At 53.1% G+C, this 23,627-nt stretch overlaps 1 protein-coding gene across 11 annotated transcripts in view; it reads left to right on the plus strand.

The window, feature by feature from the left end:
• LOC101834130 (DAB2 interacting protein) overlaps positions 1 to 23,627 on the plus strand; it is a 172,840-nt gene that overhangs the window by 102,162 nt on the left and 47,051 nt on the right. For 8 of the 11 annotated variants that reach the window (XM_013122020.3, XM_013122023.3, XM_013122022.3 and 5 more), the window contains one exon: positions 1,571 to 1,710. The exons of 2 other annotated variants lie outside the window; for them this stretch is intronic. In XM_013122020.3, coding sequence (XP_012977474.1) covers positions 1,571 to 1,710 — 140 coding nt within the window. Of the gene's footprint in view, positions 1 to 1,570; positions 1,711 to 19,000; positions 19,265 to 23,627 lie in introns of those variants that run through there. One more of the 11 variants, XM_021234050.2, reaches the window with a different exon arrangement.

Here is a 23,627-nt window from a genome sequence, read left to right on the forward strand (position 1 = left end):
TGAAGTCAGAGGACTGTCAGACCCACCTGGGGTTCCACTCTCCTGTGGTGGATGAAAGGTGACCTTGACATCACCTTGACAGCACTGACATCAAAATAGTTAACACCTGCTTTACTTCTTTCTGTCTGTAGATCACCCAGAATGGAGGCTGAGTGGGTGGGTCGTAGCATTCCTCCCAGACAAGCCCTCCTCAGGGAGTTCCAGTTGTCTGCAGGTTCCAAGCCCAGGGTCGTAGTTAGAGCTTCTAATGATATGATGAAAATCCATGACCAAAGGAACTTGGGGAGGAAAGTGTTTATTCAGTTTATGATTTCATATCATGGTCCATCACTGAAGGGGGTCGGGACAGGAGCTCAAACAGAGCAGGAACCTGAAGGCAGGAGCTGATGCAGAGGCCATGGAGGGGAGTTGCTTCCTGACTGGGTCCTCATGGCTTAGCTCAGCCTGCTTCCTTATAGAACCCAGGACCCCCTGCCCAGGGATGGCATCACCCACGCTGGGCTGGTCCCTTCCATATCAATCACTAAATAAGAAAATGCCCTACAACTAGATTGTACGGAGGCATTTTCTCAATTGAGGTCCCCTCCTCTCAAATGACCGTAGCCTGTGTCAAGTTGACATAAAACTAGCCCCCTCGTTGAGTAAGACTCAGCTGTGGTCCTTGAGCTCCACATCCCCATCATCTGTGAAGGGAGCTCTGGTCCAACCTGATGTACTGACTGATGCCTGCCTCCTCCCCTGCTTTTTCGTTAGTCCAGAAACTCTGGGTTGGGGTGAGGTGAGTTGGGGGTGGTGGTTTAAGCTCAGCGCTGCCTGGTGGAGTCCATGCTTGGTCTGAGTCCGTGTCCCAAATTTGAGGGTACTCAGCAAACCCTTCAACACCTCCAGCCGGCTGCTCCCTAAGGGGGACACTTGAGGGATCCTGTACCCATGGGGATTGGCCTTGCTGGGTTCCAAGAGCTTCGGGCTCCATCCTGACGTCCATCCACTGTCTGCCTCCCTTAGGGATCTAGCTGGCCGGAGTGCTGCAACTAGGCTCTGGCGGGCTGGAGGGCCTGCTCTCCCAGCCTTAGTGTGCTTCACTGTGTAACTGCTCCTGTCAGTCCCGGACAGGGCGGGGTGTGTGTGGAAGAATCCTCCCGGAGGTTGGGGGTGTGGCCTGGTTGTGAAGGAAGGCTGGGAGATGAGGGGCAGCTGGTGGCGCGAGACCCCCTCCAGGTCCCCGCCCCTCCGAAGCCCTGCTCCCCCCCCTCGGCACGGGGGGGGTGTCTCGGGCATCCTCGGCCACGATCGGAGGCACTCGGCTCGGCGTCGCCATGGCAACGGCGGCTTAGGGGCGGGGGCGACGTGGCGGGCTGGGCTGGCCGGCGGGCGGCGCGGGGTGGGCTGGGCCGCGCTGCGCGGGCCGGGCCGTCGGCGCTCGGTCGGCGGGCGAGCGGCGGCGCGGGCCGCGAGCTGCTGGGGCCGAACCCGGCCCGCCGTGGGCCGCGAGGGTGCGGGTCCCGGCCCGCCGCCGCCGCCGCCGCGCTAACCCCGCCTCCCCTTCCCCCTCTTGTCGCCCCGCGCGCAGGGCTTCCTCAGCCGCCGCCTCAAGGGCTCCATCAAGCGCACCAAGAGCCAGCCCAAGCTGGACCGCAACCACAGCTTCCGCCACATCCTGCCGGGGTTCCGGAGCGCAGCCGCCGCCACCGCCGCCGCGGACAATGAAAGGTGAGCCCGCCGTCGCCCGGGCTGTGCCCCGAGGGCGCGGGGACAAAGCCGGAGCCGGGTAGAGCGCGCTCCCGCGGGAGGGACGCCTCTCCGGGCTCCGGGAACTCCGGGAACGGGGTCCCCGTCGGGCCGGGAGACCGGGGCTGCACCCTTCGCTGCCCCCACCGGCTGCCGGAGGTCCGGGGCGAGGCCGGGCGGCAAGTGTCCTCTCGGGCACGAGGGGTCCTGCTTCATGTGGCCGAGGTGGGCATTGTTTCCCGGGCCGTGCAGTGCCTGGAGGTAGTAGGGACGGAAGTGGCGCCTCCACCCTCAGGACCCATCCCCCGGCCTGCTGAGTCCCTCGGTGTCCGATACAAAAGGCATTTTTGGCTGCGTCTTGCCCAGACCAGGCAGCGCTCGTGGCGCGGAAAGGGGTGAACATCTGGAGGGGAGGAGCAGGGGGCTGGGCTGCTTAGGGGGCACATCTGTGCTAAGTAGGGCACGTGCTCCGCTGGGGGCTGGGACGAGCAGAGCGGGCAGTGCCCAGGCGCCGGGTTGATGGGCATAACCCGAGACCCCGGAAGATGGGCCTTCCCCCTCCGGTCTGGGCAGCTGCTCCCCTCCTTTACCTCCCGTTCCCAGGGGTGTCTCCTGTTCCCAGCTTCCTTCTGTGTAAGCCGGGAGCAGGTGTGGAAATTCCAGGGGGAGGTGGCTTGTGGGGCAGAGGAGCGGGGAGGAGGTTGTTGAGCCTGCTTTGGAGTCATTGGTAACGTGCAGGCTTCAGCTCGCAAGGGCAAGCCATCCTGTCCGTGCGGGGGCACCGGGCAGGCACAGCCTCTGGGGGCCCTGGTTCTCCTCCTTGAGTCGTGTCAGCCACAGGCTCCTTTCTACTTAGGCACAGGCACAGTGATGGATTCCTGTGCCAGTTAGAACGTGTCGTGGAGGTGAAGGAGCCGGTAGGCTCTGAAGAAGCCTTTTCAATATTCAGCCCCAACATCATAGGCGGCTGGCATTTCCCTTCCTAGGTCTGTGTCGGTTTTACCATTGGCGAGTTGGCACTTCTTGTGTGGAAGGCACAGGTAGAATGATAATATGTTTCCCTCCCTCCTTGGTGCCAGCAAGCAAAGGAGCCCAAGTTATCACAACTCCTGCCCAAGGTGGAATGACGATTAACTGACAGCTGGTTACCCGGAGTCCCCCTCCCACATCCCAGTCAGAACCGCTAGACCTTCCTCGTCCCTCAGCCCCTCAGCCCAGAGCGGCTCTCTGGGTGCACCTGGCTTCCTGCCCTGGCTGCCAAGCCCAGCCTAAGGCAGGACCCCCGGCCTTCCACTGATGGCTACAGTGCCCCAGGGGACCAGGCGTTCCCTGGCAGGAAGATGCAGCCAGGTCAGAGCTCAGGGCTGGGTGCAGCCACTGCGTCTTTGAAAATCTCCATTCCCATCTTTGTTATTATTGTCTGTCTGGGCGGCAGGCCACCCGGTTGGCTGCCTTCCTCTCTCATACGCCCCCCCCCTCGGGCTGTCTCCCCCAAGAACATGCCCTTCTCAGCGCTTTCCCTGGCAGGGGTCCGGACCCTCTGCTCTCGAATGCGAGGGCTTGTGTACGTACTGGTTTTGTGTGCATGTGGTGTTTGTCCGGGAGCAGGCAGCTCGGGTGTCTTGGTGTGTCTGCCCTCTTGAAAGCAGCCCGCATGTTTACCCCCGACCCTGGGAAGCCGGCACCGAAAGACCAGCAAGCACCACAGAACCAGCAAGCACTGGGCTGGCTGGCAGTGCTAACTAACGCTAGCCAGAGGTCTAGGCTGACACGGCCTGGGATACATCCTGTTCAGCCTGGTCTCAGGTTAGCCTTGTTATATGTAGGGGGAGGGGTAGGCAGGGTCAGATTTGAGAGTGAAACTCCAAGTCCATTTCTGGACATGTGAACGGCAGCAAGAGGAGCTGAATGTCACTGGCAGTGGTGTGGGATTCTCTTTAATTCTCTATAAACAAAATCCGGCCCAGTGGCTTGTCTGGTGCCAGTAAAGAGCCCAGGTTTTCCATGAACAGTCAGGGAGACTGGGTTTGGAATCCTATTCAGTGTAGAAGCCGAAATGGGCTTTGCCATGGTTGGGGTCTAGGTTTGTTGCTTTGTTCAGGAATAGATCCACTGGCTGCTGTTGGGTGAATTGGCAGATGCTTCTCTGGGGCAGTCCCTGGAGTCATCATTCTTAGAATTCAGTGAGTAACCAGCTGTGGTGAATCTACTCCCACCCTTAATTTCATGGTCAAACCTGAGTCAGTGGAGAGGTACCTCTTCACTCCTGTGGGTGTTGTGCTGCCCAAATGGGGTGGCATGATCAGAGCAAGGAGAGATCGAATCCCCTCTCCGTGGCACTGCCACTGACTGCTGTGCCTCTCTCTGGGACTGGGGAATACAGAGACACCAGGCAGTGAGTGGGTGGGGGACAAGGATGGGAAGGGGCTTCCAGGATTTTCTGCCTGTGTGAGCCCTGAACCCAGAGACCCTTCCATGTAGATGAACAGTTTAGGGCTATCTGGGTCAGTCTCTTGAGTCTGAGTGTGGGTGAAATGGGCTGGCTTGTGGAGCCAGCTGCTAATCCTTGCATGCTGTCTGTGTGCTCTCAGACTGCTGTGTTGGGGAGGTCCTTTTTTTTTTTTTTTTTTTTTTTTTTGCTCTGGAATTCTCCATCCAGATCTGGAAAACCAGTTGGTTCTGTGCTGGGATCTTTGGTATTCTTGAGAAAGAAGAGTGCCCTGGGTGTGAGCTGCCGCTGTTTGGTTCTGAGGCTTTGGTCAGGCCAGCAGGGACTTGGGGGCTCAAGGGCTACTGGACAGGTTTGAGCCTTTATACTTTTTCTACTGAAAACGGCGTCAGGGGAGGTCCCCAGCTGGTCTCTGTGATCTCTGGGCCTCTCAGACACTCCTTCCTTTGGAGGCTTTGGCAGTAAGCATCAGGGGCAGGCGGTCATCTCTCCTGGATAGCAGAGATGAGCTCTGGCCAGTGCTCTCCAGGTGAATCGGTGCCCGCAGGAGCGCTTTCCTTGTGCCGGCTGGGGGTGTTGCCACTTCATTTGCAGGAGGTTTTAATGCTGGTGAAAGCAATGGAGGATATGGCGGTTCTGCCTTCCCAGAACCAAGTCACTGAGCTAGGAGGTCGGTCAGCTGACATCCGCTCCCCCATTTCTAGGTGACTCTGGCTCTCTGTACTCTGGAAGGGGCACTGGTTGGCCTGTTGTAACACTTAGCCTGGAAAGGCAGGCAGTCAGGTGCAGCTAGGCAAGGCTGGTGTGTGTCAAGTTAGAGCTGCAGTGTTCTTCCAGGCAACTCGAGGAACTCAGTTTCCACATCTGAGAGTTACTCTTGGGTATTCCATGTGTGTAGAACCAGGGAGGGGAGGTAATTGGAAGTTAGGGGTGGGGTTGTTACAGAGACCCTCACCTGGTTCTCTGTGGGCAGATAAGCGCTCTGTCTCCAGGAGTGAGATACCCTTTGGAGGGAGAGACAGGAAGCCGGGTGAAGGACAGAATTGGAAGGGAGGGCTGGTACCCAGGCTAGCCTTTGTGCTCTGGTTCCTGCTCTGCTCTGCACAGGGGATGGGACATCAGGCTCTTGTCTACTTTCCCTTGGGACTGGCCTGTGATGTATAGTGACTGCAAGATGCAGCCCAGACAGCTGCCAGGTGTAATGGGAGTGTGTGAGCTTTGAAGCCATTCCTGGAGCAAGTCACTTAGGTTTTGGGAGCCTCAGTTTATACATCTACACAGTGGTCACAAGGAAAATCATGATGGAGATACTGGTAATGATACGTTCAGTATTTAATTACAAGTATATAAGCTTATTCCATGCTCTTTCCTTAGCTTTTAATACTGGGTCTCGAATACTTCTTGGAATGTTTCTAAAATTTGGTTAAGTAAAACATGTGGAAGAACTTAGCTTAATTGTAGGATTTCAGGTATTAATGTCCGTAGGAGGAAGCCATTTTGTTTGGTCGGCCTCAGTTTTCTCATCTCTAGGCTGGGACTAGCAGTCAGTCATGTGATAGCATTCCCTAATTATGGAGAGATTATAGATGCTGCTGCCCCTGGTAAGAAGAACTGAGTCATAATGGAGATGGTTGTTAACCTTGAACAGAGCAGAGACAGAGGCCTGGTAAAAGGCCCTTCTTCCTGTTCACACCTGGGAGTGCAGAGCCCCTGTGTGGTTTACAAATCTATTTTAAATGCCCATTGGTCCAGCTTCTTCTGAGCCGTCTTTATTTTAAATCATTTAGCATTAGCTTTACTTTTTCTTTATTAATTTAAATCCTTGAGCATTCATTTTTGTCTCCATCTCTTATTTTCCCATAGGATAATGTCTTAAAAATAGAATTACTAAGTCAAAGAATATGAAGTTTGAAGTTTTTGGCCAAAAAAAAAAAAAAGCATATCAAAAGCCTATAATGGTTTATTCTCTGCTGGCGAATGGCTATTTTTTAACTTTTCTTCACCCCGTCTAAGATGTGAACTGTCTGTCATCATAAAAAGGTCTCTTTCCTTTTGGAAAAGCAGAAAAATGGTGTTTCTTAATTTGCATTAGTTTGCTTATTAGCGACTGTGAGCTGACAGCCATCCCGAGTCCAGTGGCCAGCCGTGCTGTTTCCTCCAGAGCTGCCTCTTCTGTTCCTTGTTCTGAATCTCCAGCAGGGCCCTTTGCAGACTTCTGGTTGCCCTGTCTGGCCTTCCTCAGCAGCAGGAACTCTTGTGTGGGTGGGCACTATGTGTTATACGAGCTCTAAGGAGAAATCACTAATTCTTGTGGAAGAAGGCTTGCCGGCTCTCAGCTCCTTCCCCTTCCACTCCTCCTCGCTGTCCATATGGCAGTCAGATTTCAGTCTTGAACCGAGTCATTACAAGGAAGCGTAGTGGTACATGGAGAGGGCATCTCTCCTTCACAGGGTAGACAGGCAGAGAAGGGTCTGAAAGGTCCAGGGAAACTGAGACACATGACAGTCAGGCCTTCTGTAGTCAGACTGCCTCCCTATGTGGCACCTTGCTTGGAGCCTCAAGAGCATGAGCAAGCCTAGCTAGAGCCATGTGTGACTGAGCCAGAGGAGCGGGAAGCCACAGAATGCAACCTGGATGCATGGAACAGCCAATTTATTTTTGCTCTCTCATTTTTATTGCCTTCCTTTTATGTCTGCGGCTCCCTTGTGGACCTTCTAGGTATCTGAGCTGGGTAATATCTTAAGGAATGGTGGAAATTAGCTGGTGATCAGCCCCAGGCTGCCGGCTTCAGTTTCAGAGGCTAGGTAAACCTACCTTCTACCTTTGGACAAGCACACACATATCTGCCTACTTTTTTTTTTTTTTACATATTTTGTAAATGTACTTCTGTCTTTGGGAAGGTGTATGTGTATGACATGGATGTGTCTGTGTATTTTGATATAAAACAATTACAACAGACCAGTTTGGCATCCTATTGGATTAGACCATATGAAGTTTTAAGATTTCTGTACGTCAAATATAGGCCAATGATTCAATCTAAGTTCTCAGTAAGCGCTGGCTACTGTATTATTATTGTGTTTTCTTCATGTGTGTGTCTCCTTTTGTGTTTACATATATCTGTGTTTTCTGTATGCGTGTGTGTAGTCTGTGTCTGGGTGTCCATGTACACATTCCTGTCCATATACACAGTTCTGTCTGGGCATGTGGACATACTGGCCTATTTTGTGAACAAGCTGCCAAACTTTTTGGGGGTAACTTACCCTGCAGCAGCACCTGGACTCCCCTCTCAACCTCACATGTGAGCCCAGGTCCTGGTGGCAGTTAGCCTCAGGGGTACCTGTGGGACTTCTCTCCCCAAGTAGCCTTGCCTATTTCCAGACCCCATATCAGAGGATATGCAAATTGACTCTTTAATGGAATTCCTTTGCAAAATATTATTTGAACCAGAAAGTTAATTACTGGGCTCTAATTGCCGGCTATTTCTGAAGACCACAGAAGGAAACTAGAGATCGTAGGGAGGCTGACAAGGCGAGAAGGAAAACCACAGCCCTCCCTCACTGGCTGCTGCCTTCCAGGGTTCCCCCTGCCCTGAGCTGCCAGCCCTATTCTCTATGAGAATGTAAAGGACAAAGTGCCCCTTCCCAGAGACGCTCTGATGGTTGCAGATCTCTGCTGTCTGGAGGAGGGCCCTGAGTAAGCATCCTATCCCGTAGGACTTTTTCGAGTATGTGGGCAGCAGGCCTGGACTGAACTGAAGCTGTCCCATCTTCAGGGCTCCAGGTGACATGCCCAAGGCCTGTCCTCTATACTCACTGGCCCATTTCCTCCTCACTCCATGCAAGGGGCACTCTCCCTTAGCCCAAACAAAGCCCAAGGTCATGGCCTAACCCCACCAAGGGCTCAGCTCCTCACCCTCAGACCCCTTCAGTGCGCACGTGGAGCCTGTGGTCCATGAGTAAGGTGAGACTGCTTGGTCTCCTGCTGCCATCTGGTCTTTGAACACCATAAACAAGCCACGCCCCCTTCTCATCGTGACCCTATGTGTTTCTTCCCTAAGAAGGCTCAGAAGTGACTCGGATGCAGTTGACGTAATTGAGGGAAAGTTTCCCCTCCAGGCCTGCTGTGCCTGCTTTTCCATTCCCTCCTGAATTAGAGAGCATCTGAGCTCCATGGACACGTGACTGTCCGCCCCGTGTGCTGTTCTGCATGCACACATAGACTTTATTTTGGAACTTGGGATGAAAGTACTTGAGAAAGCCACCCTGTCTATGCTAGGCAAGTAGTAGGTATGATCTCAGGAGAGAGAGGAAGAGAGTGTCCTTCTTGGGGACTCCCTGGATATTCTTAAACTAAGAAGTGACCCCCAAAGCTGGAGGTCAAGCTTCACATGTCAAGAATGCCTTTGCCTGCTCAGAAGGCCCGCATGCCTCTCTGTCAGTGCTTCTGCAGTAGGCTGGCTGGTCAGAGCACCGACAGTGCAGCTAGCTGCTGGCCAGGGAGTAACTTTGCATATGCATAAGTTTCCTGAGAGAGATGGGACAGTGGGCAGCCTCAAGATCCTGCTGCTGGGAGCATCCCCCAAAAGGTCACCTGGCAGGCTTCTGCTCCCCACCTTCTGCTGGCACTCATGGCACCTTGGTGTGTCTGGCCAGGCTGGAGCAGGGGCTCACGAGTGACAGGCATGCTCTGAGTCCAGCCTTCCCACCTCTTGGTACATCTCCCCGTATGTGTGACCTGAAGGTGGAACCATCTCCCACCTCCTTTTTCCAGTGGGAAACTTCCACTGGGGAGCGAGTGGGTTCTTCAGCCTTCTCTTCCCTGGCAGCTCCCCTTCTCCTAACCTCTCCTGCTCACTGTTTTGACCTTTCTTGAACAAGCAGGGCCCTTGTTGATTGCTCATCAGCCCGACTGGATTGTAAAAGAGTACTGGGCAGAGAGATAGATGACACCAGGGTAGCACACACCCTAGTAAGATGTGACATCGTTGTAGGGAGTTTTCATGCTGAGGGCAGTGAATTAGTGTAGCATCTCCCTGTGCCCACTGACTAAGGGGAAGTTAATTTCATGCTCCGTCTTTTTGACATTCATAATCAGAACGTTGTATTGCAGCTGCAGATTGTTAGCACGTGAAGAATGGCCAAGCCTCAACAATTGCTGTTTCTGGCTGGGGAGGACATTAATTAATGGGTTGTTCCTGGCCCCGCCCCCTGTTCCTGTTGCCATGTATTCCTCCTTTTCAGTCCCCACCCCAGACTGCCGCTAGAAAACTCAGTCACAGAAGTGTCTGGGATGGAGTTTGTGGCAGATGTTCAAGGTAGGCCCTAGACCTGCTGGATCACATGCTTTGATTGGGTAACTTGTGTCTCCTCCAAGTCTGAGAATTGCTACAAAGTTGGGAGCCATTGTAGAGGGCAAAGATTGTGGCCCAGCTGTATGCTGGCAGCTTGTCTAAGCATGTCAGGTGCTGTGGTCTTGATTCCTCCCTGCAGGGGGTGGGGTGGGGTTTGTCTCCCATTCGCAGATGTAGAAACTGAAGCTCAGTGTGTGAGTGGCCCTTGGCACTCCTGGGAGAGCTCTCTGCTCAGGCTGTTGGTTCCCTGGTCAGAGTCCAGCCAGGGCTGAGATCCCACCCTTATCTGGGCTGCCATTTGCTTTAAGGTTGTAATGCCTTTTCAGAGAACATTCCAAACCAGAGCCCTCTTGTTAGATGGAAGGAAGTTCAGGGCCAGAGAAAGAGACCAGCACTCACTGCGTGTCTCCACCAGGCAGCCCATTGCTCTTGATCAAGTAGGACTTGATGTCATTGTGCCAGGGCTCGGGGCTTGCTGGAGGTGCATGGGTGAGGGCGGCCATTGAGACAGTGAGGAGCTGGCCAGTGAGCTCGAGCGGGGAGGGCAAAGCCGGGGTTGCACTGTCTCGAGCTCATACCGGTCACCAGGACTCCTCACTCTGACTCCCTGGCTCCAGGTGTGAAGCTGAGGTGCAGAGAAGTGACTTCGCTTACTGGGAGGAAGTAAGTGCAGCCATGTGACTCCAGCCCTGTTCCATGAGGGCAAAGCCCCTGGGCAGGACAAGCCAGTGTTTCAGGGCTGGAGGGGTGCCCTGCCACACCAGACAGAGCTCTCAGCACAGCCTAGGTGTTGTGCCTTTCCGTGTTTGACCCTCACAGGTGCTGCTACCATCCTTACTTCACAGAGGAGAAAACAGAGCCCCAGTGTGGCCCTGTCTGTAAAGCCCTGTCAGCTATCTCTCATGTGGTCTCTGCTCATAGGGCATGTTGCGTGTGCTGTTAATATTAATAATAGCAAACTGCTTACCATTTTGAGGCTCCTGTGCCAGGAATTGGGCGGTGAACATACACCATAGCTGATAGCCTGGCCTATTCCTACTTTATCCTCCCTGTTTGATAAGTGAAGAAACTGACCTCAGACAGCAGAGTCTCTTCTCCAGGGTTAGCCTCACAGTGGACGTCGAGACTTAGGAGTTCTTCAGATACAAAGTCAGGGTCCTCTAGTGTCCTGGTCACATGGTGAGCCGTCTTCTGGGCCAGCTCCCTACTCAGCACTTGATGCTCACGACAGGCCAAGCCACATCCACACTTGTTGCCAGAGCTAGGACCCATACCCAAGCAGTCCATCACCCATTGCTAGGGTCTAAACTTTAATCACTGGATAATGCTGCCCCTCCTTGTTTTATAGATGAATAATTTAAATTGAGGTTTTCAAAGTTAAGTCACTTGCCAGTGATTGGCAGAGATGGAAACGTCTGCAGGTTTCTCCAGAGTATTTCACTGTCTCCCACATGAAAACATGGCAGCTACCAGGAGTTTTGGGGACTGTCTATAGGCCACCAGGGACTCTGCGAAAGGATGTTGTAGTATGAAGTTCTTGGGGAGGTCGTGGCAGTGGGGGCAGGCTCTCTCTCAGTGGATGAGTGTCTTGATGGAGTCCAGCTTGGTGGATGTCCTTTCCATCTGTTCGAATATTGCGCTGAGTAACTTTGCAGTTCCTCTTGGGGTGACACTGATGGGCAGTAGGTGTGTTTGTGTTTGTGTTGGGGGTGATGGGGAAGAGGGCAGGAAGATACAGGCTTTCACAGCACCCCACTACCCAAATCAGAACGTGGGTGTGACTTTGGTCACTGCCGTGGAGGGTCAGGGCAGAGAACATGGTGACGGTGGGTTGCAGTGGCATCTTGCCTGTTGCTCACTTTGCTCTGCCAAAGTGAGAGGTGAATTGTTGAGGCCTGGCCAAGTGAGCACCGTTCAGGGTACCTGAGGTGGTCTCATCTTTGCCCCTGAGTTCGTGATGTGTCACTTTGCTGCTGTGGATAGGGGTCATGAAAACGTGTTCCACGGTATTTCAGAGACCTGCGTAACTGCCTGCAGGGAACATTCACAGTCTCTTCAGACTAGGGGAAGCTTGCCACACCCCCAGCCCATAAGGATGTTTCCCAAACCAAGGTCCACAGTACACACAGTACACCATATTCTTGCTGATGCTAATGGGTTGGGGATGAGAGATTTCTTAGCCTAAAGCCATCTGGGGGTGAGGGATGGCCTCAAAATTGGTTTCAGAGGTTCCTAAGTGTGGTACTCTATGTTGTCTTCTGGGGGGGCAGAGGTGGGGGGGTTGTTTGCTTCCTCTCCCCAGGGTAGAGCCCTTGAGAGGCCCTGCAGTAAAGACATCAATTCTGCTTTGTTTAAACCAGGGTTTCCTGCCCCCACCCCAACCCCAGGAGCAGCTGTGAATGTCTGCAGGAGTGCTCTGCAGAGCATCATTTGGTACACATTGGCTTGAGGTGTTCCCTCTCCTCAGAAACATGTTTTTAAGACAGAACTTTGGATGTGGAACTTTGGATGCGTTCCCTGCCTTCAGGACCTGCATGAGTGAGCCTTGCATAATGGCATGGCTGGCTCAAGTGGCAGGGTGATTTTGCTTTGGAAAAAGTTACTATAAGGTGCCCAGAGCTGATCTTTAAAGTGGTTCCAACTCATTTGTGTGTGTGTGTGTGTGTGTGTGTGTGTGTGTGTGTGTGTGTGTGTGTGTGTGTGTTTGACCAGTAGTTACCTTAGCCAGGATGTTGGGAGTTACTGTCCCTTTTGTGGGATGAGTGGCTCCCTATACACAGCAGCTCTGGCTCTGGGTCTCCCCATCCCCCTCAGGCGCTCTCTGCAGAAGGCAGTAGTTGGGCAGAGACTGTCCACAGATTTGCATAATTGTACTGTCCTCTGAATAATTAATAAAGCACTGTCCTTGCTGGGAGCAAAGTCTGTGCCATTATGGATGGGTCTGCCATGAATGGGTTTGCAGAGCTCTTCCAGAGGAGCCAACGGTTCCTGGAGTCCTTGACCTTTCAAGGAGCCCTCTCTCTAAAAGAAAAGTGGGGTCACTGAATTGTTGGGGGGAACTGCTAGTGTTATACCCTCGTGGCCCTTGTGATAGCCATGCCCTTCTGAGATCCGTAAATGGGATCTCTGGCACATGTGGGTTATGCATCTGTGCTATCTGGTCTCTCTGTCCCTGTACAGTCTTCTCAGATGTGTGGCCAGCTGTTGCGGGGACCTTGCCCCCTTTTCTAGAAGCCAAAGGTCATGGTGCTTACCTGCAGCTACAAGTGCATTTTGGAGTAGAAGAGGGTAGGGCAGGCAGGCAGGCATCTGCCTGGACCCTCTTTTGGAACCCAGTCTCCCAGCTTCTGGACCCCGGAAGTGGTAGCCTGCAGGAGATTGTGTTGGAGATCTTCAGTCCAGTTTTAATTGTTGAGAGGAATGTTCCTTCTCCTCATACCAGAAATGGGCATTGAGGCACAGATATGCCCCGACATGCCATTGGAAAGGGGGGAAAGTTCTGTTTCTCTAAACTGGGGTATACTTCCCTAATTCCCCCCTCTGTCCAGAGCTCCCATGGGAGTGTTTCTCAGAAATTCTTACAGGTGTTACAGTACGCTGGGGCTGAAGGAATCCCATTGTACATACAGGTGGGCAGCATTTGGTGAGCCAAAGGAAGTAGGTTTCTTCAAGGCATGATTCCTTAATTTTAAGTGTTAATATGTCTGAGTCTCCAGGAGGGAGTGCAGGTTACTTTGCCTCCTGCCCACATGACTGCACAGGAGAGAGACAGAGACAGAGACAGAGACAGAGACAGAGACAGAGACAGACAGACACACACACACACACACAGAGAGAGAGAGAGACAGAGAGAGAGCATTCTTATTAGATCATTCACCACTTGGTATTCATACCAGCTAGCCAGCTAGGACTTTGGCAGGGCAGGAATCATCATCCCATTTTACAGATGAACTGGAGAGGCTCAGAGAGAATAATTATCACACCCAAAGGCACAGAGTTTACATTTTAAATTTACACTCACCAGCTGGGCCTTGTGTTTTTTCGCTTGCAGCTACCAAGAACCATTTGCTCCCTGGATAAATGTCAGTCTGTTGGCTAGGGTGGGGCTGTGGGGACCTGTTGCTCCTCCAGCTGTCTTCTCCACTTGCTTGGAGTATCTGGGATAGAGATTAGCAGAATCCCTGTTTGGTAGTTTACTGCTGTGGGTCGGTTTAGCACCTTGTGTCGGTGTGGGCACAAGACTACCAGATGTCCTGCTCATCTGGCTGCCCCTGACAGGCTCCCTTTTCCTCCTCTCGCCCCGTGTTTTGGAAAGTAGTTTGGAGTGTTGTAGAACGATGAGGTGGTTGTCTTAGGCTGTGGTGGTGGGAAGGAGAGGATGAGTGTCCTTTCTGAGCCCGAGGTTGATGGGCAGCCTGTAGTGACATGCTCTTGATAGGCTTGGGAACTGTGCTGAGGTGGAGGGTGATTCAAGATTTGGACCAGCTTTTTCATCTATCTCAAAAGGGAATGGAATTCCCATCCTCACCCGACTGAAAACAGGCCACACTGATGAGCAGAGTTCTGCTCTGTGACACATGACCCTGTGCCTGGACCAGACTCTGCATCATCTTGTGTGATGAGACAGGCCTCCTGGGGTCTTGAAGTCACTCGAGATTGCATGTGTGTGCATTTTATCATCTTATATCATCACACATTGGAGCTTCTGTTTGAGGCCTCAGAATCCTGACAGCAGACCCCCTCAGCACTCCCAGGGTTCACCCCATCGCATAGCAAGAGATGCCCAAGTCAAGCAGGAAATGATGTTTGTGCTGACATTTCTTCACTTAGAAAATCAATATTCTGTGGTCTGTCTAATTGCTCTGTTGCTGTTAAATGAGTCATTATGGAAGGAAAATAGCAAATGCATTGTGAGATTAATGGGAGAAAATAGTTGGCAAATGACTTTGGTTTGCTTCGAAACTCCGAAAAGGTGTTACTATGCAAAATCTGGAGAGTCATGCAAGTCCCAAGCAGTGGGGAGACAGGCAGCTATTGGGTGGTGAGATGCTGGCGATGCCGACAGGTCTAAGATGCCTGTGAGAGTGGGGCCGTCCTGGGACTGGAATCAGGAGCTAGTGAGTGCCCACACAGCAAAGGAACTGGGGTCCCGGTCTTAAGGGAAGGCGCATTTTTGGGTGGAGCCTGTGACTTGTAGTGGTGGGTACTCAGCCTTGCCTCTCATAGGGCTGGGATAAAATTGTCCCACAGGCAAATTATAACTGTACTGTCCATGGCAGTGAGTCCAGATGTGGAGTTTGATCCAGTGGCAGTAGAGTAGAACAGTGAGTTTACGCACATTCCATGGTCTATTTGTGGGGGCTGAAAGAATGTGTGTCCCCAAACCTCAGACAGTCCCAGGAAACAAACCTCTTACAAGCATGGAAGCCAAGGCTGAAGACAGCTAAGGACTTGCCTAAGGTCATGTAGCCCTTAGGATGGGCTGGGTTTTAACCTGGGCCTGTATAACCCCACGTTCAAAGGCATGCCGAGCTACTGCAGGAAGCTGGCACCTGTGGGTGCATCTGCAGCTAGTGTCAGGGACTTCTTTCCTACAGGCTGCCTGAGACTGTTGAACTAGGGGTCTGGAGGGTGCCTCCTGCAGAGTATTGACCTCAGTATCCCCCAAACCAGACTTTTCTTCTCTTAATGGCAGCCTGACGGTTTTGCTATGTTCTAGATGCCGAGCATATTGACTCTTGAAAAGGCTTTGTAAGTAACATCTGTCTGCCTCTCCTGTGAGGCCTGTTGGTTTATTCCTTACTAGTATCTCAGCTGACCTTTGATGACATGAGCCTGCTGTCTGTCTGCAGGGATGGTGGTGGGGAGAATCAGCCTCCCCTGTGAACTCTAGGAAAGGCCTTGGGGGCATCAGAGGCCATGCTACCCTGCTTTCTGGAGATGGCTGAGCATCTTTATGCCAGAGAAACTTGCAAAGAACCCCAACCTGGGAAGGCCAGACTCTTGGTTTGTGTCTGCTCTGGGGTATGTATCCCCTCCAGTTCCGGGTCATGCAGAAATCCCAGACAGTAACCCTGCCCCCCACCCCCACAGTCCAGGCTTCTGGAGGATAGGAAGTGCTGCTGTTGCAGGTAGGGTTATACACTGATATTCCTAGGTGCAGAGTGGCCCTGGTACTGGGTGTGCAGGACCTGCTTGCAGCTGGGAGCCAGGCCTCAGTGTGTCCCTGTGGATACTGGTAGGGCAGAGCCAGATGGGCTGTTGAGCCTCAGAAAAGTCAGGAACTCACTGGGCATGTTTGCTACTGCTGCTGGCTGGAAGTCAGATTTCAGCCTAAACCTGGGTCTGATTGGCTGTTCCCTGCCTCTGGCCAAATATAAACTGCAGCCCTCCATGGCTAGAGGCTAAGTGTTTATGTGGGTTGGCTAAAGAGCCCAAAAAGTTGTGCTTAGTTCCTCAAGTAAACAACAAGGCACTTTCCTGTGAGACTGCCCAGCCCTGCCCTGCCCCAGTGCCCCATTGTGCTGCCCTAGGGAGGCTGAAGCAGCACAAGGGGAGGCTTTGCCTGCAGGGCTCCCTTCTGCTCCCCCCTCTCCGTTATGGTCAACGCCATGACCAAACCAAAAGCAGCCTTGGGAGGAAGGGGTTTATTTCCTGAAGCAGGAACTGAGGGAGTGTGGAGAAATGGTGCTTATTTACTGGCTTGCTCTCTGTGTAAGCAAAGACCACACCTGCCCAGGGTGGTGCTGCTCACAGAACAGAGTGATGGAGGATCTTCTTAAGTAAGGTTCCCTCTTGTTTGTGTCCAGTTAACAGAACTAACCCACACAGCCAGCTCATGCTCTTCAGTGCGGCGATATTAGGATCACATAGCAGCCCTGACTCTGGGTACCAATCCCAGGTCTCTACATAGGCATTTTCTGGTGTTCCATAGAGACAGGCGTGGGCCAAGGAAGATGGGAAGTGGGAGGTAACTGGTTAAGCTCCCCCCACTGCTGCCTCTCCCTGGACCATGGGAGGATTCGAGATTCGTTCGTCTGTATTTCTGTCCCAGCTAGGCATCTCAGCCACCGTGCTAGGATGCCTAGATACCCAGTTAAGTCCAAGTAGACAATGGCTATTCTTGGTGCCTGGTCTCGGTGCCCACCTGAGAAGCAGTGGCCGACTCCCAAGTCAGGGTGGCTGAGTTTCTAGTCTGCAGATTTGCTGTGACAAGGAGCTTGGACTCCTTTCCACCCAGCGAGTCCCAGGAGAAGTGTTGTCAGGCAGACTGCTGTGGACACACAGAGCAAGCAGTCCTGCAGCCTCTCCTGCCTGCTCAGGAGCACTGAGTGGCAGCTCATTCCTAGCCTCAGTGTGCTCATAGCAGGGACCTGTGAGACTGTCTGCGTGATTCGTCTCGGTGTACTCTCGGGAACACTGCATCCTTTCTAGTACAATTCAGAAAAAAACACTTTAGACCTCTGGTTTCCACCTCAGCACACGGACTCCTGGTTTTGTGACTCTGCCCTTGGGTGGATTCAGTCCAGGTTCATGTTTCTCACAGCCCTCGGAATTCATCTTCTGTGTCAGGTTGGACCACATACACAGTCCTTAGCAATAGTCTGGACCATAACCACCCAGGGGCCAGCCTGATCTGGCCTGTTTTCCCCTCACCCCCTTCTCAGCTCCACTTCTGACCCGGCAGAGGAGCTTGAAGGCCATGGTTGAGGTTGCTGCCGCTGGCCGATGTGCTGGTAGCCCAGAGAGCATGTGCTAAAGCGCTCTCTCTGCCTGTGCAGGCAGACTCTTCAGCCGCCCTGGCAACAGCTCCACGCCAGCCTGTGGTATGGCCACTGAGCATGCCTCCTGACTGGCTGCCTTCTCCGGCTCCTCAGCAGCAGCCTCGTTCAGGCTTCAGGCAAATGGTGAAAGAAGGCTGGGGACCGGGCCCTCAGACTGTCTGCCAGGCGTCCCCTGGGGTTTCATCTGCATACGCTAGGGTGGCTCTGCAGGGAGAGCAGAGCTGGGGCTTTCCGGGCCTCTGGAACCTCTGCTGCCTCCAACCCCCTGTGCCCTGGGCTCCCTTTTACTCATGCGGATGCCCCAGGTCAGGGTCGGGTTCAGCTCTACTGTAAGATTGAGGGTGACTCCTGGGAGTCTTGAGGGATAGATGGAATTTACAGCAAGTGCCCCGCACAGAGCAGGTGCGGGAAGCCTTGTGTCCCCTCTGTCCAGATGCCTTCTGCTCTACCCTTCCTCCAAGTCCCAGCACTTTTGTTTAGGGCTTGCTTCCCTGGTGCCCCTTGCCCGGCCTCTTGAGCCATTTCTTTGGCTTCCTATTGGATCTCTCAACAACAAAAGGGCTTCCTCAGGACCTTGGGAGTCTAGCTCCTCCCCAGCCCTACAAATAGCACTCTGTCTCAATCTGGATAGCCAAGCTGAGGTCCAGGGTTACAGAGATTTGTCAGGGCCAAGCGAGGAAGGCATGTACCCGAGAAGACAAGGGGCCGGCCACTCTGGCCTGCTCCTTCCTACTGCTGTCTGTGGCAAGGTGTAACCGGAGTTGGGTCTGCTCTCAAGGAATCAGGGGTGAGCTGGTGATGGGATTTGGGGTTTGAAAAATCAGTCCCTCGTGTGGCAAAGCAAGGACAAGGACACTGAGACAAGCAGAGAGAATCCAGGGAGGACTAGGGTTCCGAGGACTAGAGCCTTTCCGTCTTCTCGGGCAGGCTGTGGGAGGCCAAAGGGAGGCTGGGGGTGGGAACCAGTTCTACAGTGCAGGAGTAGCAGGTGAGGAGAGGCTGAGGCTGAGGCTGAGGGAGTGCGGAATCAGAACCCGAGAGGTGAGCTTGCTCCCATGCTGGGAACGGGGTGTAGAGGGGCTTGTTGATTTGTCCAAGCTCCTGAGGCTAGTGTAGAGAGCCACAGTGAACTGTCTGGCATACAACTCTGACAAGCGGCTGGTGGCCACAGGCTGTGCAGGACAGGCCGGCATGTCCTCCCCGCTCGGTCAGGTAGTCTGTTCTATAACCGTGTGTGAGAATTGCTGCCTGTACAGAACTGTGGCGTTTTCAGGGTCCTGGCACACGCGGCACAGATGTGCAAGTAAAGCCATCACGTGGGCCTGACCTCTATTGAACCAGAAGAGGCAGAGGTCATAAGACCCGAACCCTTAACCCCTGCCTCAAGGGGCCCAGGGCCCCACAGGGTTCTGGTTCCTGGCAGTTCCTACATGTAAGACATACATGACCATTGTCTCTCTAGCCCTTGAAGGACAGACCTCCCATAGACAGCCTGGCCCTCCTCTCCGCTTCTGGCACTCAGTATGAAGCCTGGCACAGCTCAGTCTGAGTAAACAGACTCGTTGAGCACCAACTGCACGCCGTGCTCTGCGCCAGGTGCTGGAGTAATTAGTGGTCCCCCCAGCTCCTCTGGGTCTCGTTAGGAGGTTGAATCTCTCCAGTTGGGTATTTATTTCCTTATTTTCCAAGGGAGAAGACTGAAACTGAGGGAGAATAAGCCTGAGGTAACATCTTCAGCCACCAACAAGGGACCACGCCCATCCTGAGCCTTGACCCTCCCTGAGCTGTGGGTGCACTCTTGGGGACTGGCATGCTAAGATGGAGTTTCAGGAAGCCAAGCCCCAGACTCCGTATCCAGGGGAGCAGGACTCCTGGGGCCACAGGAAGCACCTGCCTGGTCCTTGTCTCCACCCGGCAGGGACTGGTTATTGGGCACAATTGTCTGTGTTTGGGGTAAGTCTGAGGTAGAAAAACAAAGAGAACCCTTCCTGCCAATGCAGCTCTGACCTTGAAAACCCTGTGGAGTTTCATTTACTGGAAAGAAAGAGGGAAGAATTGGTTACAGCTTCAAAGAGGCCTGGGCCTCCTGCAGGCAGCATCCCAGAAGCCTTGACTTTGTGAGCTCTTGCTGTTGGATTTCTGCTTTTCAGCTTCACAGACACCCTGGGGGTCTGTCTGGGCTGGCCACTAGGTGCAGAGATGCCAGGAGCGCAGGGCCTCGGGCCTCCTTTGCATAGGCACTAAAAGGCCTAACCTTTAAACAAAGACCATGCAATGTCCAGAGGTCTAGACAGCCTACAGATTGCTATGGTGTCCTGCTGCGGGCGTACCCACCTGTGAGAGGGGCCCCGGAGTGAACCTTGTTAGCTGGGTGTGCAAAGAAGCCGCATGGCAGTCAGAAGTCCTGGGCGTGGTAAGCTCCAGGGTCTCCCTGTTTTATCTGCTTTTCCCCTCTGTCTACACACGCTGGCAAGTCCCTGTGACGTAGGAGAGGTCTGACGTGTTGTGAGCCCTGCCTTGCCCATGTGACATAGGAACCACTTGAAAGCTCTGGTGACAACTGTGACAGTCTGTAAGGCTGTGTCCTTTTGGGGACAGTGACAGTTAGCTGCTGGGCTTTGGTGGCAAAACTTTGGTTTTGGAAGAGAAAGCCCTGGAGTTGTTTTTTGTGACATTTAAAAATTTCACATCTTTAAATGTTGGCAATTGATTCGAAACTTAAAAATGTCATATGCTGTGTTGCTAAACAAAGTGCTGACCAACACAGCCTACTCTCTGGGTAGAGTCCTTTATGATATGGTTGGCCAGAGGCCAGGTGACTAGAAGGCATTAGGCCAGGCCTTCCTGCAGAGGGACATGGCAGAAATGATGGGACCCACTTGTCTGGCTCTGCGCTGGCTTAGCCCCAGTGGCGTGCCCTGCTGCCGTGGACCGGAATATCAGCTAGAGGCTAGCCCGAGGTGCCCTGAGAATTTCCAGCTGTGTTCATTGCTCCATGGGTACTTTCCCCAGCTTTGCTGCATAAATAAACCCCTCTGGCCAGGCAGGAGCCTAGGGAAGAAAAGTGACTAGCGAGATGTCCCAGTGACACCTGTATTCTGCTCTTGGGCAGTGGTGCAGCTGTATAGTGGTGCACTGTCCACCCAAGTGATCTTGCTGCTGCTAGCATTTGCTCTTCTGCCAACAGGGCAGTTCCTTCCTGTGCTGCTGAGGAGGCCTTCACTGGGCCTGGTGCCCTGTCCTTCCCACCCTTCCCTTGTAGGCTCCTGCTCTCAGAGCCTTGCTTACCTCTAGCCTGGCTAAGGCCTGTCCAGGCCTGTAGGTGTAACTTTCTCTTTCCTTTCTCCACTGGCTGTCACATCCTCACTTGACTCTGTAGAAAATCATCTGGTGCCTGGTCCTTCCGACTGTCCTCAGGCTTAAACTTTAATTATCCCTGTATTGTATATGTAAAGCCTTAGGGCCAGGGCTGAAGGCAGCTGACTCTCTGACTCACACAGATAGGGGGAGCAGTCAGGAAACCAGAAGGTTTCCAGCCTCCGTGTCTGCAACAGCATGAGGAGAATGGGAACACCCCCACACGAGTGGCCTTGAAGAGTCTGCCACCCCCAAATGCCTGTATCTGAGGTGGACCTCCTGACTGTTCCCCAGCCCTGCCCTCTGTGTGTTCTGGGTGCTGGCCTGAGGTCAGGCAGCATTTGGGCTCTAGGAACTTAGTTAGGGGGTGACAGGAGCCATGTTACCCAGCTCTTGATCAGAGACCTCGCTGCTGCCCCCCCCCCCCCCGTTCTCTTTGTTTATCTTGCTTAAGTCTTTTTCGATGTAGACATAATTAAAATCAGAAACTCTGAGCACAGATTCCAGGCCCAGCCACCTCTAAACTCCCACTCTACTACAACCACAGGGACTTTCCTCTGCAGAAAAAGAGCTGTCCCTGTGCCTGGACCAGGTGACTTCCTGCTCAGCTTACCTGGTTGGAAGGCAGGCAGTGCAGGCTAAGCGCCCTTCCCATGAGCTTGCCTGCCCTCACCCAAAGCTTCTGGGGCTGTGCCAGGCTTGGGGACGTCAGAGAAGTGTTTGTGTTCATGGGGTGGGCAGAGGTCTTGCAAATAACTTCCAAGATGCTTCGCACAAACTCCAAACAGGCAGGGTATCTGTCTCATTTTCTGGTGCAGACAGAACCCTGGGGGATCCTTGGGATCGAGTTATTTCTGTTTGTGTTCACCTGTGCTAAGCCCTGGGGACAGGGACAGAAAATCAGCTGTGGTCCCTGCCTTTGTTGGGGTGGGAGAGGTATCTGCCACTCCTGAGAAGCCTGTCCTCACCACAGCTTCTACCTAGCTCTTTGGTGCTCCAAAGGAAGGATAGGCCCGGCAGGAGTGTGGCCTGGGATTTTAGGTGAGTGTCTGCAGAACTCTGAAACCTGTGTATCTGGGTAGGAGATGGAGCAGTGAGCCCTGAGTAGGGGAAGGGTTTCCTTAAATGTCTGGTTAGGTTTCACAGACCAGGGTGGGTAGAGTGCTGACCTGAGGCACTGTGGTAGGCCTGCCCTAGAGCTTAAGCCAAGTTCTTTGTCAACAGAAAAGCAAGTGTGGAGCCCATTCCTGGGGCTCTCTTGAGGGTCAGCAGAACAAGCAGAGAGGAGGGGTTGTTAGGGAATGGGCTGGTAGTGAGTGACAGGGACAGTAAAAAGAAATAGTTTCCCCTTGTGCCTGTAGCTGACCCTAGGCTGATCTCCCCAATTCCCCTTGTCAGTGCCAGAACAATTGGTAGTTTTGTTTGAGTTTTGCTTATGTTTTTAAACAAGGTCTCCTTAGTATATCCCAGGAGGCCTCAAGCTCTCCATCCTCCTGTCTCTGCCTCTGGGTGCTGGGATCACATGTGTGAACCCCATACCTGGCAACACTAGCTCAGTCTTTAAAATCATATTCCCTTGGAGAACTGCCTGCCTCTGTGCTCTCTGCTGCACTGGGCCCCGCCCCGCCCCGCCCCGCAGTACAGCTGGCTCTGTCCCTGCTGTTCCTCCTCCACCAGCAGTGTCCTCTTGGCCGTGCTTCTTCTCATTCGTGTGTTACTCCTAGACTCCTTGAGCTCCCATCTTATCCCTGGACATTGACCCCCGTCTGACCCGGGCCTGAGAGAATAGACTCCCTCATGTGTCTCTGGTACCTAGGATAGGGGCTGGTGTGGTGTCAGTGAATGAATACACAATCCACTTAATTTTACCCTGTGAGATAGATACATGACTATCTGTATTTCATAGACAAAAACTAATCTGGGAGAAGTGGGGTCCCTGGCCCAGGGTCATGTTTCTGCTAGAGGACAAAGTAGGGTCTGAGCATAGTATCTTGCTTTAAAGTCTTTCTTAGCCACTCAGAGCCACCAGCTGCTCGGATTTGCCTCTTGGACAGATAGGGATGTGGGGGCCCAGGAGAGGTGGGTGGGCTTTCACCTTTGGATGAGGCCAAGGAGGAAGTGATAAGAGAAACCACAGGGGTCTGAGCATGCCAAGTGGTTGCATGTTAGGGACTTTTATTGAAGTTCAGGACTGAGAGCCCCAGCAGAGTGGTCCCTGAAATCACCCCCTAGGTGCCAGCTATTAAAAAAAAAAGGAAAATACCAAACAGCAGTAGCTGTGTCGTCGTTTCCCCCCCCTTCAGGCTCCTTGTGCTAGTGCTGGCTCCTGCCATATTTTCTGTTTCCCAGAGGAACTTAGGCCTGGCCAGGCTTCCCAAGGCAGAGAGATACATGAGGGGGTGGGGAGTGTATGGTGTGTGTGTGTGTGTGTGTGTGTGTGTGTGTGTGTGTGTGTGTGTGTCCGTGTCCGGCCTTGCTGTTTGCAGTGCCCTCACATCTTCTTAATCAGTCTGTTTCTGGGATCGATGACTTCATCTGCTGTGATTTTCAACACAAAAGCGTCCATGGAAAAGATTGGGGCTGGCACCATTCATATTCTCCTAATGAGCCTGTTTGGGAGAGCAGTTGGTGGCCTTGCTCTGACTTGACTCTGGGGCTTACAGTTCAGCTACTTCTCACTCAGCTTCTTGGGGACGTCCCTAGATCTGGCTCCATTGACCTGAGGAGCCAGAAGCAAGTTTAGCCAGCTAGTACTTCCTGTGGGCCCACTGTGTGCACTCTGTCAGAGCAGTGGTTGAGCATTGTGCCCTCCATGTAGGCTGTGGAAGGTATTGAATAGCAGCCTGGGCTTTGGTAGCTGCAGAACCCAGAACCAAACCCCCCAAATAACTGCAGTGAGGGCAGGAAAAGGCACAACCTTTAAAACCTCTGTAGTGTTTAGTTTTGTTTTCTGAGGGAA

The sequence above is a fragment of the Mesocricetus auratus genome, unplaced genomic scaffold, assembly GCF_017639785.1.
Source record: "Mesocricetus auratus isolate SY011 unplaced genomic scaffold, BCM_Maur_2.0 Super-Scaffold_100047, whole genome shotgun sequence".
Lineage (NCBI taxonomy): Eukaryota > Metazoa > Chordata > Mammalia > Rodentia > Cricetidae > Mesocricetus > Mesocricetus auratus.